This window comes from Platichthys flesus, chromosome 8, assembly GCF_949316205.1.
Source record: "Platichthys flesus chromosome 8, fPlaFle2.1, whole genome shotgun sequence".
Lineage (NCBI taxonomy): Eukaryota > Metazoa > Chordata > Actinopteri > Pleuronectiformes > Pleuronectidae > Platichthys > Platichthys flesus.
The window spans coordinates 12,901,633-12,920,582 of NC_084952.1; the positions used below are offsets into that span (position 1 = coordinate 12,901,633).

At 42.4% G+C, this 18,950-nt stretch overlaps 1 protein-coding gene across 1 annotated transcript; it reads right to left on the reverse strand.

Moving 5' to 3' along the window:
• Positions 1-2,927: 2,927 nt before the first annotated feature.
• pcdh11 (protocadherin 11) lies at positions 2,928-18,789 on the reverse strand. The gene is made up of 3 exons (XM_062394490.1): positions 18,229-18,789; positions 9,567-12,074; positions 2,928-5,048 (listed from the first exon to the last, which is right to left on the reverse strand). Exons 1-3 carry the CDS (start codon positions 18,766-18,768, stop codon positions 4,965-4,967), a joined length of 3,132 nt encoding a protein of 1,043 aa, XP_062250474.1. The 5' UTR covers positions 18,769-18,789; the 3' UTR covers positions 2,928-4,964.
• Between the last annotated feature and the right edge of the window lie 161 nt (positions 18,790-18,950).

Genomic DNA, 18,950 nt, shown 5'->3' on the forward strand with positions numbered 1-18,950 from the left:
TACTGCTTTAGATCACACTTTTAACAAGGAACAAACAATTGTACAAGCAATCGATGCTCCTCAGATCCGCGCGCCACAGTCACACCTCGTTTAATCAACAGAATTGTTTTCAATGAAAACAATCTCCGGGCTGTGGAGCTACTCAGTGTCTCAGAAAGAACCACTCGGCGGGCTTCCACACTGATTTGATTGTTGCTCACACAAAGGTAGAAAGACCGCCGCTGCTATGGGGGATGATTGAATTATTCAGTTTGGCAGAGATTTGGCATCAATTGTGCGGAGTGTTGCCTTGAGTGGAGTGCAAAAGAAAGACAGCATCTTCTTGTTTCCTGCACCACTGCACAGCACATGCATAAATCGGCCCCGCATAAACAGTCAGCATCGCTCCAGGACAACTTCACATCGTAAACCGAACACGCTTGCTGCTTGGCTAATTGACCCACACCTCCCCATAGACTGTCTGCACATTAAATGGCTTGAATCCAAGCATTTGCATCATCAATAGTTATACATTTAAAAAAAAAAGGCAGGCTTTTTTAGTGGCCAGAAGTCCAAACCCGCAAAATACAAATTCCCTTTTTTTCTATACTTAAAATCGCCTCTTAAAGATAGATATAAGGTAAACATGTATGATTGTATAAGCAGCTGCCGAAATCCCCATTCCCAATTCATAAAAACAGGGCAAAACAAATCCATACAGGCCTTCAATAAGTGATTTTATACACGTTTAGAGAAATCAAACATTTCCAAGTGGTGCTCGGATTGCTCAATGCACATCGCTTTTTAAAAGTTCACTGAGACAGCAACTGCGGCGTTTATCATTTAGTTCAAACGATCCGTGCTCCCGAAGCGTCATTCTGTGCTGCAGAGAATCAGGGCTGACTTGTAAATTCAATGTAATGTGATTTAAAACAAAAAAGAAGGGTTCTTCCGTTTCCAAAGCTCACCTCGTCATGTTATTCGCACGGGTGACAAATATGTTTTAGTTTTATGTTACATTGGTCAGAGGGAATGAACTGATAACAGGGGGGAGGTGGCACTGAGTGAACTGACTTCATTCTCAAGGTTATGGAAGGTCACTGGACCGGCTGTGTCCACTTCTTTTTCCAGAATGGTAAACTTTAGATGTGGTCTCGGATTCTTCTTTTGGAAGGGATAACCGTAGATGCTCGATAATTGCAGTGCACCCAAAGGTTTTGTGTTACAGGAAACGGCAAGCTTTACTGAAGAAGCCTCCCGGCGCACTAAGAATGATAAGACGGAGAAACCGGGGAAAAAAAAGGAAGAAAGAAATACAATTAATGAAGACCATATGGATAGCCTCCCCAGAATGAGCAGAATGAATCGCTGCCTGTGTGATAGCGTAAGTTCATGTGTGTGGGTCTGTATAATTTTCCATCTGCAGTCTTATCACTGCATTATCAAAGTAGCTACATGTAACTAGCTTCCTGGCCTGTTCGTTGAAAGCGATGCTGCATCCTCATAAATCACGAATCAATATGTCAGCTAAGAAAGAGAGGAAACTCGTCCCCCGGTGACGTATTGTAACACAACCTTTAAGAGTCATTTTATAGATGATAAAAATCAGAGGAAACGCACAGGGTGTGAGCGGACCAACATCACAACTGCTTATTTCAACTGGAGCAGAGGAGCAATAATGAAACTGGTACAAAGACATACCACAGACATCTTCTGTTGCAAACCCTGAACGGCAACTCTTTTTTTCCCCATCCCTTCTTTTCTATCCTCCTTTTACACCGCGAAGCAGAAAAAAAATCCATTTATCGCCTACTCTTCCTTCTCAGGCAAATGTTAAGACTCATTATTGGTGTCTTTTTGTTAGAGGTTTCTTATTATTTATTTATTTATTGCTCATTTAAATCCATTCCATTTCCTAATTATGCATAACATGAGAAATCAAACCATAATTTATCGAGCTCAAAGGGATAAAAAAACTACCTTATGATCTACCCAGGCTCTCTGTTTTCAAGTAGGAACGAAGCATTTAGTAAGTTTACATTTATCTATTAATAGAACGCTGACATTTCTGCACCCGCTATATAAGAGCGCTCCACTTGAGCGTGCACCGTTTCCTCAAATCACCAAGGACACTTTCCCCGAGGGAACTGATTAGCTCTTCCTCTGTTTTAAAATCCGAAGTAACTTTGATAAGCAATTAAACATTTTCTGTTGTCTCCACTCTGGCTTTGTTTTATGCCTTTCAAGTCTGTATTTTTGGATCAAATCCACATAACCACGGCGCAGCGCGGTGTTAGAGCGGCAGTCTTTCTACCTCCCAGAATCAATCACCCTCTCAGATGTGTTCACGCCACGTGTTTGTGCACTGTTGTACATCATCAGAGCAGGGTTATTGTTATCAAATGATCATTATCGGCTCTCGTGGAGTAGAGGGGGGGGGAGGAAAGAAGTTGTGTTGTGCCAAAAAAAGCTTCCTTCCTGCTGTTTTCTGTCTGTGAACTTCAAAGGATTTTGCGCCCACCAAATTTCCATAACTTTTTATGTGTAATCTGTTCCTAATGAGCAATGTATATCCAAACCATTTCTTCATTTCTTTCTACTAGTCAAGGGTTGTATTGAAGAAGGAAAGGAGGAAGGGGCAGTTTATTCTTCTCCTGTGGCAGAGAGGAGCCAATTAATTGTGTCCGGCCCTACACAGCCGCATATGCTTCTACAGGCTAGAGTTTCTTTGACCTGCGCTATATCTATATATAAGAAAAACAAATTATTATTCTATAACGTGTTTTTCCCCGTTTTAGCTCTCCTGCTCTTCTCGCCGAGAAGATCCGGTACAATGGGCGGAAAAAACTGAGCCGACTTGAGTAACAGCATTGAAAGCTCAAGGTAATGAATAAGAAGAGTCATCAAAATATTCAATACAATGCAAAAGACTTTAATAAATTTCAGAAGCGCACACATACATAAACAAAACATTTACAGTATTTCTCCACACTGGCAAATCAAAGTCAATTACAAAGATCATGTAAGGTGCATATTGTAATTCACATTGAATAAAAGTGAGGTTGTCGTGTCTCTTTACAAGGACAAAAAAAGCTTTCCCCAAGTATGAGTGTTTTTTTTTTTTCTCTTTTCCCCAAAGATCAGGCAAATCTAATCATTACACAGTGCTAGGATGCTATGTATATTTAATACTGTGGCTCCTACGCAGTATTGAATACATTTGATACCATAATTACATTAATATACCTCCTTCAATAATAACAACCTGTCTCACAAAGAGGCAACATACATAGAATTAAAAGCTTTAAAATAGACATAGTCTGTAGAACCGTGACATGTAGAGACTGGAACAAAATAACAATTAAAAAAAAGGCTTTTGGTCTGTGCAGTAATTTTGTTTAAATACAGTGTACATTGTCTCTCACAAGAGGAGGAACAACCTCTGGTCCAGCCCATCGGTACATTTCAAATTGACTACACACGCTATGTCCATTTTAATGACTCTAATTCTATGGTTATATGTATGTACTGTAAATGCCGGTTAGGCCTTACCTATCAAAGCAGTCTGTAGCTCACCAGTTAACAAGACTATAGGACAACAACGCTGCTAACCCATCGAGCCAGTTACTGGTGTATGCTGTGGAATATATACTCAAATCGGAACACACTGAAACCATAGTGAACCCACTGATGTGGAAGTAGTGAGGGCAAAATGATGCTCTGAACTAAAAGGGCTGAGAATAAGTAGTGTCTGTCAAATGTTAACTTATCACAGTTTTTTAAACCGAAGCCTGGATTACCTTCTTTTTTTTTCATTTTAGTGTTCAATTTTCTTCTCATCCGAAAAATTATTTTTGTCAGCGTAAATAAGTCTAGTCATTTTTGCTTAAGCCCACCAACCCATATTAAAGACTGCCTGAGGATTATTACTGCTCTTTTTCTACCATCTGGAGTCATTTTAATATGGATCTCACAGGTTAAATCATTTCCGACTTAGGAATTGAAGGCGACACACAAAAGGTTAGGCTTAGTGCTCTTCAAATCTGCCCTACATAAACAGCTTTTGATTATAACCCCAGGAGTTAGTCCCTTGTGATTGTGGCTTAGCTCAAAGTATTAAACTTGTCCTACCATTCCTCCCAGTGTAATAACAGCATGGCGATCGGCAGCACAACTGTAAAGCACTACTAGCGTGGTCCCATTGTGGGGCCCACGCATTTTTTTCTGTAACATTAGCCACACTCGTCACTAACAACGCCGTAAGTGGCCGTGAAGAAAGTAGGGCAGAAAGAGGCGAAGGTTGACAGAACAGGGTTCACTGTACTAATGTAAGCCTACAGGTTGTAGACCTTGCAGCATAAAACACATTAGAAGTCATTAGTTCCACGAGCAAGCCCAGAGAGAGCAACGTCAAACCATACAAAAGTCAGAAAGTAAGAAAATAAAATGGCCACCAGGCAGTTTTTAAGAAAACAAGGCAAAGGAATGGAATCAATAAATATAAACACCATCAACTCTGTGATAGATATACATACATACATATAAACATACTTTACAGATCTACTGACTGTATTTGACACCTATTTTACAGAGTGGCTGCCGGAGTGGGACATTTTTCCGAGGAGGGTTCAGGGGCATACAGTTTCATCCTCACCAACACAGGTAAGTGGTAGCATAGGACTCAAAGCATTTCAAACTTCCAACAGATTCACAGGAGGAGCTTTGTCAAGTTTCAGACAGGCAACATGAAGCGTCTCTCTTTTTTCTGAGATTTTTTTCCCCCTTCAACTCCATCTTTTTCTCTCGATTGCACGAAGAGGCTGGGTTTGAGGCTGTAGACAGTAAAGTACTTGTTTCACCTCTTCAGTTCTCGCCTTCCTCCTTTTCCTTCCTCTGCCCTCTCTTCCTCTCTTTCTCTCTCTCTCTCTCACACACACACAAAAACACTCTCTCTTCACCTTCTTTCTCTCTTAAGGTAGTGGGAGCTAGAGATTGATTTTAATCCTGTGGGAGCGAGCTGTACCTGTGCCACAGAGTGTGCCATAGTGTGGTGGTTTCAGTGCCGTCTCCTGAAATATAGAGAGACAGACAGATATAGGGAGATTGTAGTTACAATATCATCGAGCTCTGAGCAGCCTGAGCCTCAGTCTTATCAGTGCGAGGCTACCCTAAACACTGAATAAGAGAAATCTCCGAAGAGAGTGTAGAAGATAAAGCAAGAAGGAAAAAGAGCATTCTTCAAGGCACGGCTGGCAATCACGTCATTATCTTGTCAGGTTTCCTTGAAGAATGCTACAGGTGTCCCATGTTTGTGCATTTTCTCCTGTACTTATCAGAGCATGCAATCTCATCCAATTATCACTCCCAATTTGTTGTTTGTCTCCCACCACACTAGTGCAACACTCTTTGTGTCCCTTCAAAAAGCCATTTGGATCAATTTAGGCCCGCTCTTTCTTTCGGACCCTTGCCAGTGGGTCCTCTGATATGTACAGAATATCATATTTGGCTGCTCCTCAGAAAAGTTTGCAACACATCTGCCCGTATCAGGAAGAACCTGAACTAGTAGCGCGTACATCAGCAAGGCATAGTGATTACAGATGCAATGACTCGACAGAAAAAGTAAAAGAATCAAATCATAAGAAAATGAAACCAAATTCGAAAACAATGACAATAAAAAAAAGTTACTGGATTTAATACTGGCATAAGCCCCGGTTAGCCTTTTAAAATAATCATCACCCCCCTGGATAGTAGCCCACTTTGAGTCAGCAGAAGCCCTCTGACCACGGGTGGCGAGTGGGAAAGGCCCGTGCCTTCACCTACATGAATAAATGACGATAGGTAAAAAGTTTGTTCACTGCTGCCCTCTTATTCCAACGCATATTTTACCGAGATAATACCATAAATTGCGTAATACATAAGGTAAAAGAACAACACATATGGTCTAACGGGTATTTAATCAAACTGTAAGTGTATGCCTATGTGATTTTACACAACCACATACAGCAGCGTCCCCAGCACTGAGTCATCGGCGGTTAGCTTCGTTAAGCAGCGATCCGTCCTGCTCCGCGGCTACCGAATTATGAGCCAAACAAAAGAATGTATTAGCCTTTTCCAGCCTTGCATATTCATGGTGATGTCTGGGATCACTCAAGCAGGGTGATACTCGTTTGATCTGGCTCTGCTAAAACACACACTCTCACAAGAGCTCCGCATCACCGGAGGCAGATTGACCTCTTATATCACGGGGTGGGGGGTTAAAAGAAAATGATGATATGCGTAAAAAAAACGGAGAAGAGAGGGGAGTGGAGGGAGGAGGTTCGCATGTGCGAATATGGCTCTCGCTGTATAATGATGCCATATGGCGGCACAAATCTGTAGTCTCTGAAGTCATTTTACAAGCTTTACTCTTTATCAGCTACATCTGTAGAGTCCCTGAAAACATTTTTCCGTGACCTTCAGCCTTAATCATCTCCTCCTGAGCGGCCCTCCCCCGATTATTTTCCATGGGTGGGCGTTTTGTCGTCCCTTTTTTTCCATTTTTTAAACTGCCATACTTGTATGGGAGGGTGTGGGGCAACGAGAGATCATGGCAAAGGCACTAAAGCACTGTCTGTCACTTTGAAGATCAAAAAGGAAAAGGAGGCACCTGCCTATGATCTTGGATTCTGGACTACTGGTATTAGGTTTGGGGCTCAAGAGAGACTGAATCGCTGCCACTGACAAGACTAAATGCAGCTTTTGTTTTAACAGCCACACTTGAAATGATCTGAACAAGATCTGGAGTGCTCAGATATTCTCCCACCTTGTCAGATAAAAGCAACAATCAATTGTTGTTCTTTAGGGCTTTGAAAATAGTATTTCTTCAAGGAGGCATGAAGATCAAATCAGGGATAGTAAAAAAAAAGATATACTAGACTACCGGTCAACTATTGTCACATCACTTTGGAACCTGAGAACACCACTAACCCGAGGATTCTACGGGACATCACTGATAATCTTAAAGGACGGCTGCCTTTTTTATTCTTCCTTATCAGCCTCATTCGAAACCTAATTACAGTGATTTTAATCATACTGTAGTACGAGTGATTAACCCTTTAGTGCATTTAATTAACCTTTGCAGCCACCAACTCTCACCAGGCAAAGCTTCATGCTATTTTTTTCCATGACACATGCTTTAAATAAGCACACTTAAAGCTAGTGGGAAATCTAATGTCTAAAGTGGGAGGCATCACTTTGTCAGTTGCTCGAGGGGACAGAACATTTTTGATGTATTATCAGCTAGCTGAAGATATGGTTAGTGAGTAGAACCAATGAGGACAGATTGTTCTCGATAACGCTGCGAGTGTGCGACACAAAACTACGAGAAGATTACGAATGTTAAGCCTGACCTCTCTCTCCGAGCAATGAATAAAAAATACGTAAAATACGATCAGATACAAACATAGCCTGATGTTTACTAATCATATATTCATTGATTTTAAATTCTTCGCTCAAAAATACTCCACTCTGATTAGCAACATAAGCGAAAATCAATTTGAGTCCCTGATGCATAAAATTTATGACGGATAATAATTCAGAATGGTAGAGAGCAGACTGAATATTTCTGCATATTCCAGGGCAGTCACTACCAGTACGAGGGGAAAATCATTCTGACAAGTCGTCAGTGTGTCGTACAAACACATTATGAATTAAATCTTTGGTACCAAAGACATGTAGTAGGCTTATGCATAAAGTACCGTGGCAGAGCATAGCTTTTAACCAGGGTTTCAAATAAAAGGTGGATGAAGGGGATGACTATCAACTCTGTGTGGGTGTCCTCATAAATTATCCACAAGCACAATACTACATGGGATCAACAGCCATTTAACGAAACGGTGCCATGAGGAATTTCTTGCTAGATGTCACACAGAAGTGCACTGGGAGCAAAGAGGCAGAAATGAAGCAAAGATCTGACAGCTGCGTGCAATATGAGGCTAGACGCAAACAAAAGCAAGCACCTCATCAAAGAAAATCAATAATTGATGCAATATCATGAAATTGACCCAGAATCGAATGAATGGCAGTTGTGATAATTATGATCAAAAGTGTAACACAAATGAAAGCCAGTGCAACCAAGCAACAACCAAATGTCCCCAAATCATAAAAGAAACAAAATGGAGAAAAAAAACAGAAATTGTTGCAAAATCAACTGAATGTTTGACACTGAGTGAAAACTACAGCAGAACACATATCAGTGGGAATAAATTGCAATTGTGTGCGCTGACTAGTCAGCCATGATTCAATCCATTGTTCTGGAGAAAGCATATAAAATATCAACATGTATGTACTCTGTCATGCACTGGGGATACAATTATTGCCTCTATGTCCTCTCTAACACAAACTGCCACACACCACAGACGCAAACTGGTGTTGTGATGTCATCGCACCCTCTCCTTTGTGAGCTAATTCACAGAATCTAAAGAATGTGTATCTACGTGTGTCGTTTATAACAATAATTGGAGTCATTAAAGTGGAGCATTTATGGGCTAAATGCAACGTCGCCCTGGCAGGATTTTTTATGGACTACTGCTCCCTTGGTGTTTAAGTATATTGGTCTCAAGGCTCTGCATCACCTTGATCCCTGTGACCCCCTCCCCGCCCAAAGCAGTACTCAGTCTTCCCCATGGCGCTCTGCTCTGGCTGTCAGCACCGAGCAAGGCCACCTCTCCTTACCTCTGATTTACATTTATTTCCCTCGCCAGCTTTTATTTATTGGGGCACTTCGCATTTGGCACATATCTCTTAGGGAATCATAAGTCCTTAGCTGTACCTTGGCATTCGCATGGGCCTCTCTCCCACAAAGCCTCTCAGGCCCATGGAAGCAAGTTAATGTTGGGAGGACAGAAGCCATAAAAAGTGGAATTGTTTATCGACATGTTTTACCATATCAAAAGCAATTTTTTTGTTGTTTTTTTGTGCTACAGCCTGCACACTTTTTTTTTGCCTTAATGCATACCTGATAAAGTGAGTAGCCTTTGTCACTCCGGCTGCCACATTCTTTTTTTTTTTCATGCCTTGTTTAATGTGTCAGTCAAATATAGTACCACACGGGTTCATTCGCCCTTGACCTTGAATACAGCAGTGGAGTTCAAACACTGCTGCTGATCCCTGGTTCCTCTAAATCACACTACATGGCCACCAACCACTCATACTGATATTTAAAAGAGCTTGCCATCATAGTTGCTTTGCTGCGATAACCAAGCTTTTGAATAAGAAATTAACCTGGAAAAGTAGTTTTGTGAAAGATTATGAGATTTAAGTTGCTTATAAAAGAGGGTGAACACATGAATAAAAAAATAATCAGGACAGAGAAATGTTCTATCCTCTAATTTCGACAAATAATGTTTCTTTTGTTTCGTTGCAAGTTTTGAACTCACTGACTTTTAAGTGCAAATGACATTCATGTAGACGTGGTCATGGTCAGTGTGGGAATAGCCCCTGGCTCCATGCTGCCACCCTCCCCCTTTCACATCGCCTACCATGGGACAGCAAGGGAAGTGTGAGTGGGGACTAGTGTGGGTGGGTTTAAAAAGGAAGTCGTGAATTACCTGTCGGGTGGTGATTTGCCCCGCAGTCTTGAATCCCCCCTGACAGCTGCACTCTGAGACACTGTATGGGTCGGAGCTAGTCGATGAGCACTTGGAGAGTGAGTCGCAGCCCACTACGAACGTGTTGTCCAAGGGGAGCTCCTGGATCACGTGGTGTTTCTTTGGGGCCACTGGAGTCTCCGGTTTGATTTGAAATGTAGGTTGGGGGGACGCTGACTTGTAATGCTTGGCTAAGTCTGGACTGTCGGGTTTGAAGGTGGTGGGCGTGGTGGCCCAGTTGTACTTCCCCATGGTCTGCTCCTCTAGCTCCACAGGGAGATCCAGTGTACCATTTACATGCTCATGGCTAGGGTCGTCGTGCTTGGATTCATCTATGGTCACAAAGTTCAGGAGGAGGCTCTTGGGGGATCGCTTCTTTCTCTTCTTCTTCTTCTTGATCTGACGGTTGTCTTGGTTGGGCGACACCCACTCACCACTCTGCTTGCCCTTCTGCACCACCTTGTGTCTGGGGGTCTGCCGGCAGCGCACCAAGGCAGTCACAAAAATCACCAAGATAACAGTCATGGTCCCTGCTATGATAGCTATGACAACAATCACATATCCACTGGCTTGAGGTGTTACCTCACTGTCCCCAATGTTACGGTCCAAGGGTGTCTCCATACTTTTTCGCAGCTGCTCTTGAATGAAGGTGGCATTTGACACAGTGTCATTGACAAATAAGTGAATTAGTGCGATGGCCTGTAATGACTCAGGCTGGCCTAGATCTTTCACCTTGACAACAAGCCTATGCAGCCCCTGATCGGCTGTCAGTATTTTCTCCTGTAGTGTTATGTTACCGGTTGTTTTGTCGATGGCAAAGAGACCTCGAGGAGAGACCCTAGATGTGATGATGATGCTGCTGATAATACTGTACTGCAGCTCAGCATTCATACCTGTGTCATTGTCAATGGCAAACACCCTGGTGACCACAGCGCCAGGGGTTACGGTGGTTCGCACTAGGTCATATGAGTAATTGGAGGATGGGATGACGAACACAGGGCGATTGTCATTCACGTCCACCACATTGATAGTGACCTTGGCATAGGAGGAGCTTGGAGGGTGGCCTCCATCTACTGCCTTGACCATAAATGTGTAGGAGCTTTGCTGCTCCCTATCAAAGGTGATATTGGGCTTGATCACACCGGTTTGAGGGTCGATGATGAAATTATCTTTGCCGTTCAAAATGGACAGGGTTATAACAGCATTATCTCCTGCATCTGAATCCGTCACTGTGATCAAGCCCACAGTTCCAAAGAGAGGCAGGTTCTCAGGCACATAGAAGTTGTACTCTGGGTGTGTGAAAGCTGGACTGTTGTCATTAAGGTCCTGGACGATTAGCCTGACTGTGACATTGTTCTGTAGGAAAGTGGATCCATTATCCCTCGCTATGACAGAGAATGAGTACCTCTCCTGCTTCTCTCTGTCCAGTCGTTTGCCAACAGAGAGGATTCCTGACCGTCTGTCTATGTTAAACCCATCAGGTGTGTCAGGGCCAAGAGTATAAATAATCTCGGCATTGCGTCCGCTGTCTGCATCTGTGGCACTTATTTTTATTAACTGTGTGGAGGGGTCATTGTTCTCCGGTATGGAAAGTTGGATTTCCGGCTGGGGGAAGATGGGTGCATTGTCGTTCTCATCCTTGATTTTAATTAAAACCATAGCTGAAGTGTTCAAAGGGGGCGTTCCCCTATCCGAGGCCACTATCTTAATTGCATATTCTCGTGTCGTCTCGTAATCTAGGGGGGCAGCTGTCTCTAGTAGGAACTGATCATTAAAGACAGGCTTCAACCGGAATGGAACATCATGGTCAGTGTAGCAAGCTACTTTGCCATACAGATCTGCATCCTTGTCTGTTACAGTAATTAGGGCTATTTTGGTGTTGAGAGGAGCATTCTCAGACAACAGAACAGTCCCATTAACCAGGTTGATAATGTAGCGAGTGTCTATGGAGGGAACATTGTCATTAACGTCTGTAACATTGACAGTCACTGTGGCTCTGGAGGGGGTAGAGCTGCCATCGCTGGCCAGAACAATGAGTTTATGAACAGGAGTCACCTCCCGGTCCAGTGGCTGCTTCACAGTGATCAGCCCTGTCGAGCCGTCAATAGCAAAATGACGTTTGGTGGAGGCAGAGATCTGGTTGCTGAAGGAAAAGTGGATCTGTGCATTAGAACCCAGGTCGGCATCTGTGGCGTGGAGCTGAGCAACCGACGTTCCCATGGGGGCATTCTCTGGTACCGTGACCTCCAGCTCAGTGTCCTTGAAGATGGGCCGATTGTCATTGACATCAGAGATGGTGACTTGGAGAATGGCAGTGCTGGACTTGGGAGGATTTCCACCATCTTCTACCTTTATTTTCATGACGAACGTGTCCTTCTGCTCCCGGTCAAGGTTCTGCTGAACAATGAGCTGTGGCCACTTGTCACCTTCGGGGGTCTCAATGATGTCCAAGCCAAACTCGCTGACACTCTGCAAAAAAAACAAAAAAACATTTTGACTTAGCTTGATTTTTTTTGTAAACATAATACCAATATCTGAACTCAAGAAATGTTTTTATTAACAAACTTATGATCATTAAATAACCTATTAGATTTAACTCATATATCCAGTGTTTAAAGATAGATAGTGTCATAAGATGAGCAAATAATAAAGCCCTCTATATAAACAGACTGACATATCAATTCCAAGTAAGTAAGAAGACTATATTTTCTCCCAGGTAATAACAGAGGAAGGTACAGTGATAACTTCTTTGTTCTTGGTGATATGTTTGTTCTTTGAGTGTGGATTTCTTTTCAGCTGTTTTTCGAAAGCCGAACAGCCTGTTGAGATATTTCCTCAGGCTACTCGTGTTCATTTGTAGTCCTTCTTCGGATCAGGCTTTTAGGCAGTGATGAATGTCAAGAGCAAATTAAACAGCCCAGGACATTCTTGAACAAGGCAGCTGGTTCTTGGCTTTGCTGTGCTCATCCCAGCTGGGTTCCTATACTAATGTAAAGCATTTTCAAAACTACTTATCCTCAGCTAGTTTTAAAGTGTATATGTCTTACATACACTACAAAGCACATGGACCAAAAAATGAATCAGTAAATTGATCTTTCTAAAAAAATGGGCAAATAACCATGCTCTGAATAAATTGTATATTGCATATCTTACGATTGCCCTCCGGGTATATTTGCTCCTATAGTCTCTTCATCATACCTTAACTAGAATATAATTCACTTGTACATTCTCACTACCTTCCTTCCTTGCATCAAGTTAGAATAGAGCAGGCAGCTTTGTAACATTTTAACTCAGTATAGAGAGAGAGACAGTTGGAAATGGAGACACACCAATAAGCTCCCATTTATATACACTACAAGACCAGATCACCACAGATTAAGAGTAGGAGAGTGAAAAATCCTGCCTATTAGAGGGATTTTTGCTTGAGAAGTGCTAAATCTAGGCAAAAGTAAAGCCGAAGGAAAATGAAAACAAATGCCTAAGTAATCCCCATGAGAAGCCAGGGGCACTGGCAGTGGCTTTTATGAGTAATTGCCTTCCACGCAAAAAAAAGTAGCACTAATATTTACAATTGCAGATAGAGTATGGCATGGATCCATAGAAGTTTTCAAATTAGAAGAGAGGGGAAGTAAACGAAGGAGGAGAGAGGGAAAGAGACACAAGCGGCAGAAACGGAGAGAAAGAAAGAGAGGGGGGAGGGAATAAGAAGAAGATCAAGCCCATGAATGAGCTGCATGCACATTATGAAACAAAGAAGCCCTTTGAAGCTCTTTCAGTCAGAAGCAGTTTCATGGTAAAACAAGAAAAAGCATCCTATTTAAAGCGATAAGCTCCATGCTGCACATAATGTTGGAAAAGATTACTCTGTCTAGGCACAGCTATCAAATGAGATTAAGATATATACATTCTCCATGTTCAAGGGAGGAACATTTCAACCAAATTGTGAGCACAAGAGTCCTCGGTAGGTTTCAAAATCCAGAGCCGCCCGGGTGCCAACACAGTGTTGTAGCCGACAGAAGCAAACGTGCAGCTGCAGCATGTAAATTATTGTGTACTCTGAAAAATTGCTTGCCGAGGGAATGTTGTCAACGTGTCGGTGATTGACAGAACTACTTGAAACGGCAAACACTGCAGCACTGATCTTTCAGACCCTATTTTGTGATCCTTATGGCAAGCATAAGTCACGTAGGGATAAGCAGATATGTTATATAAAGCTATGTGTGAAAACAAAAATAAAATGCCTCACGGATGAACAGTCCTCGATCCCATGCCGAACTATCTTGTCATAACTGAAAGGTCCAAGGCAACAGTCTGGGGGATCTATTACGAGGCACGGCTCCATCTGCACAGAGCTGCTCAATCCGTGGTTGTTTGATTAGCTCACAGATTCAGCACAGTAGCTGAGTAGCTGAACACTGATATTTGGCAAAGCCTGATGTTAATAGCAGGATGTTGAGTTCGGATGTGTCAGAGGGAATGCTGCACAATGATTTATGAGCCTGGATTTCTTCTATGCTTTTTTCTGGGTTTCACACAATTTTACAACTGACAAGACAGCGCTCAGTGCATTTCAATAAGTTGCAGAGAGCTATCTCTCAGGCTGTGCATCCTCCTGAATGCAGAATTAGTCTGGTGGATTGTGATCAAATCTAGGGCAAGCTAAGAAAAGTCCAAATACTAGCATGAATCACTCAGTGGAGACCCTAAGGCTTAGCAAAGTTCTCTAAACGGCTAAGTGTGCATTTTACCATGCCTCACTCATTCAGCACATTTGCACTGCACAGGTACGTTTTCTAGAACTTCTATGACTCACCATTCATTTCACATTACAGGGCCAAAGGTCTCCTTGGTGATCAGAGTGGGAGCAGGTGACTGTACGTGGGATGTGTGTGGTACACGATCTAATCAGAGCTGGATATGAAAATGACTGAGGGACACTGACAGAAGCAGGGGTGGTTGCTGATGAGAGAGAGAGAGAGACGACTCTCAACCTCATTCTGCAGACAGTGCCTCAGATTATCAGTGGATGCATCTTTCAGTCAAGTTGACGACCTTATTAAAACTCAGAGGAGACTGAGATTGGGCTGTGAATATATCAGGAAGACTGTAGTCACGGTGATGCCCATGGATGGGGCTAACTGGGGACAGCTATTCATCACAAGCAATAGCGGCTCTTTATAATGCTGATAGAGACTCACCCTCTCCCTGTGTTTTTCCTTCCCCATTTTTTTCCTTCCAAACCATATTCACTTTTGCCCCTGGCCATGATCTCATGCATAGAATTAAGACAAAAGAAGCTAGGAATTGTCTTTTTTGTCAAACCCTAAAAGAGGATAATGTGTCAAAATAAGATGCTAATGAAAGCTGGAAATGCTTGACAGCGAGCTCACTGGCCCAAAAATCCTATTCACAGCCTATAGGCAGCATGCAGTGCATTAATCAAATTTATGTGCTACTTGGCAATGGTGCTTGAATAAATTTTGCAGATAGAAAGTTAGAATAAGTTTCTGAATAAACTTCAAGCTCAGTCTTTGAGTACCAGCGAAGACCACTTCACCCACTCGAGAAATTTAGGTACATTTTGCGATAGACACGTAGCAACCGAGTTGGTTGCAAAATACCAGAGTAAGACAAAAGGTCTGTTTGAAAGTTTGAAAGGAAAAGCCTTCAACTGCCCGACCAAATTGCATACATCCACTTCATCATCCACTTTATCAAGGAGACATGGCCAGGCCAGCAGCAGACCACAGTTCCCTACAAATTTGAACAAGATGCCCACTACCCTCGTGTCCGAAAAGAGTGACATGATTTGGATTTCTGTAGTTTTTGATGTTTCATAACTCATACATCACTGAAATAAGAAAGGGGGGCAGCCAATAAAACCAATGGCGAACTCTCCTTTAGTCCTGTGTGCATGTTTCTGTGATATCCTGTGAATATGTAAAGTGATCAGATCTGCTTTCCAGGGAGATCCTCCTCCATCCATGCATGTGATTGCTTTCTCTGACCTTGACCATTTCTTAGGTGCCTTCTCTGCAGTTCAGATGACGTAACACATCGCTGCACAGCACTGATGGCAAAGTTTCACTGAAAGTGTAATTACCAGCCATTACGTGCGGCGCCGTGTGTAGGATGAGATTACCTGTTGTCCCTCTTTGCGTTGGAAAAGGACAAAGTTGAACAAAACGAGGCTACTGCGTTTCTTTTACTTGTTCTGTATGTTGACAACTCAGCCATGCTACATATGGAGTGGCTCACTTTGAGAAGCTGTGGTAGCGATTTCAGCAAAGTGCCCTGTGTAACACAAGAAAACTGGGCAAACTCTCATTGTCAGGGAGCTTCTGAGAGAAATCTCCCAGGACCAAACAAAGATAGTCTAAGGGTGGCTTAAGGGCCGAGAGTTATTCTAGGAAATGCTTGCAAATTCCCTCCCCTCTAAACCCTCCGCTTTCTACTGCACTTTTGAAAATAAAAGACACCAAAGGTTGAAAATGTTGCTGGCTCCCATAATGTTTCTCCCTGTGTTTTACTCATATGGAGCCTGGAACACAAGGAAATTAATCTCGAGCACAATGAGAATATAATGAGAAGAAGTGAATCAGAGACACAGTGCCAAGGACGCTCTTAGAGGAATTTCCTGCAAAAGATAATACAACCGCCGCCTCTGCAAGGGGTTTGGAAAGCTGTGTGTTGTGAAAAGGGCAGGGAAAAATGATTGCGGATGATCATCATAATGAGCAGAGCATTTGGTTGGTGATTTTCCCGGTGTGAACAATTCAGGACATGGCGCTGGAGAGGCCTCGGTAGTGGAGCGACTCTTTAAAAATGCAAATCAGTATTCAAGGCACACGGCAGCGATTCTGCTCGTTCCAACCCCATGTTAACTTCATCTGAGACTACAGGATGGATTTGTCATCTCTGTCTTGCACTGTGCGCTCGGTTCCAGCAACCTTCCTTTATTTATTATGTTTAGGATTTCCCCCAGAGTACTTGCATCTCCCTCTTTAATTACAGTTCATTTGTAAGGGCCCGTGTCACCTCTAATACTCGTCTATCCACAAAGCAAAGAGTGTTGTCTAGACTATAAATGAGGAACGCATGATATTATCCTACATTTCTGGGTTTAGGACTGACTCCATTAGGCAACAGAGAATATTGCACTGCAGTTTAATAGTGCATCAATTAGATGATGAAGAAAAGCTTTCGCTAGTGCTGCATGAGATGGCTATTAGCATAATATAGTGCATTCGTTCTCTTTTGCTTTAATCTACAATGTTCAGCACATTCAACCTGTTGCTGGAAATTGGACATGGAGTGTGTGCTGTGTCTGCACTTTCCACTGTGTGTTTTCTGATATTATTGTACTTGATGAAATTGTACTTGGTGAAAAGCCCCCTTGGTGAAAAGCCCCCTTTTCAGACAGAAAGCATATGGAAAATATCACTAGCCGGAATAAAATAATGTAAGCATATTCCACGCCATGAAAAAGTAGGTCATATCTTCAATCCAGATTGAAAATGAACAGCACTAAGAGCAGGTGTATAGAGGAAGCTATAATGCAGAAAGGTGAATTCTATTTAAGACCATATGGGATGAAAAGAAATGGCAAAAGAAAACATGATGTACAAACTCAAAAAAGCCAACTATTCAGACCTGTTGTAAACAGATGGCAGCGTGCAGACTAAAATACTGCTTGCATTGGAGACAGGCATCTGTTTGAAAAAAAGAAATGCTCTACTATCTGTCCCATTTTATATCTTTCTAATTGTTTCTCCAAGACATAGATAGCTAAACTAGAGTTTGTTTTAAATGTATTCCTCCCTTGGAATTTCGAAAAAAGACAATTTATTCACTGAAAAAAAAAACAACTCTTTAATCTATTAAGTAGAAAAAAAGCATACCAGTAAGATGAGGCCTGTTCCAGTGTTAGAAAGCCTCAGGCTTTATCTTTCACTATCAAAATCTATCACTCGTCACTATTGAACTAAATTAATTTGCACAAGATGGCTTTTAATTTAGACATGAGATTGCAGACCTACAGTAATAGCCTCTTATCAGCTTCCATTTTATCGGAATGAGCATTTAACAGACTTTACATAGAAATTCTGCTTCAGTTTCATAGATGTTTTTATTTATTTAGTGGTGGCAGCTGAGAAATGAGCAAATAATTAATTAAAGAAACAGGTATATAAAAGAGTATTTATTGTTAAGCACTCAGACCCTGTAGCAGGAGGGATGTTGGATAAGCCACATTTGTGTTTATATGAGAACTAAGGAGAGCTAATTTGGAAATGGGCAGATGAAACACTTTCGTCAGTTTTATGTCTTTTGTTATGTGTTTTTTTAAGCCTCTTTAAACAAACCTGATCAAAAAGGTAATAACTAAATCTACTCTGAACCATACACCTTTAAAATACTGCTTATTTTCTTCCAATCAATTGCAGTCGTCATGAATGCCCACACTAAAAACCCTAGTTTTTCCAATTAATTTCAAACCATTGTATCTGTTTATATAAAAAAATAAACCCCTGAATAAGATAACAGTTATTACTCCTAACAAAAACAACAGCACCTCTGCATTTCATTTTATATACGATAAAGATTAAGAAGAAGTGATCCTCACCTTGACCAGTTCGTAGTGTTGGATCCCATTGATCCCTACATCAGGGTCAAATGCCGAGGGCACTGGGTATCGGGTGTTGATAGCGGTGTTCTCCGGAATTGAGATGTTTATTACAGTGGACTGGAAGAGGGGCGCGTTGTCATTCACATCCTCGATCAGGAAGCGGATCTTGACCAATCTGAAGATCTCGTCCGGCAGCACGGCGACCTCAATCTCATAGTAGCAGCGTTTCTCAGCGAAGACCCCCGAGCAAAGCTTCTCCCGGTCGATTCTGTGGTTGGTGGTAAAGATCTCCCCTGTGTTGGCCTCCACTCTCACCAAAGGAACGTCACCTGTCTTGTACACAGGCTTGAACTGCAGCGGCGAGGAGAGCCTGATGTTGGGGTCTAAGTTGAGGTCCAGGTCCTTGCGCAGGTTGCCGATGCGGACGTTCTCCGGCTGCTCCTCCTTCACCGTATAGTCCTTCTCCTGGGCCCAGCATAGCAAGACCCCACAGGCGAGCAAGACCCCCAGCACCTGAGCCTGACTTGCTAAGTCCATACTCGAGAGCGGATGGGAGCTTCACTTTTACGGCAGCGATTCTGTCGCAAGAGATAGAAAAAGAGAGAACACACAATGTCAGCGCGGGAAGATTACACGGCATTCAAGTTCTGCTGTTAGTTGTACCTTTCCTCGACAGAGAGTTTTTCAACTTGACCTATTCATCCTAACTAGCCATGAGC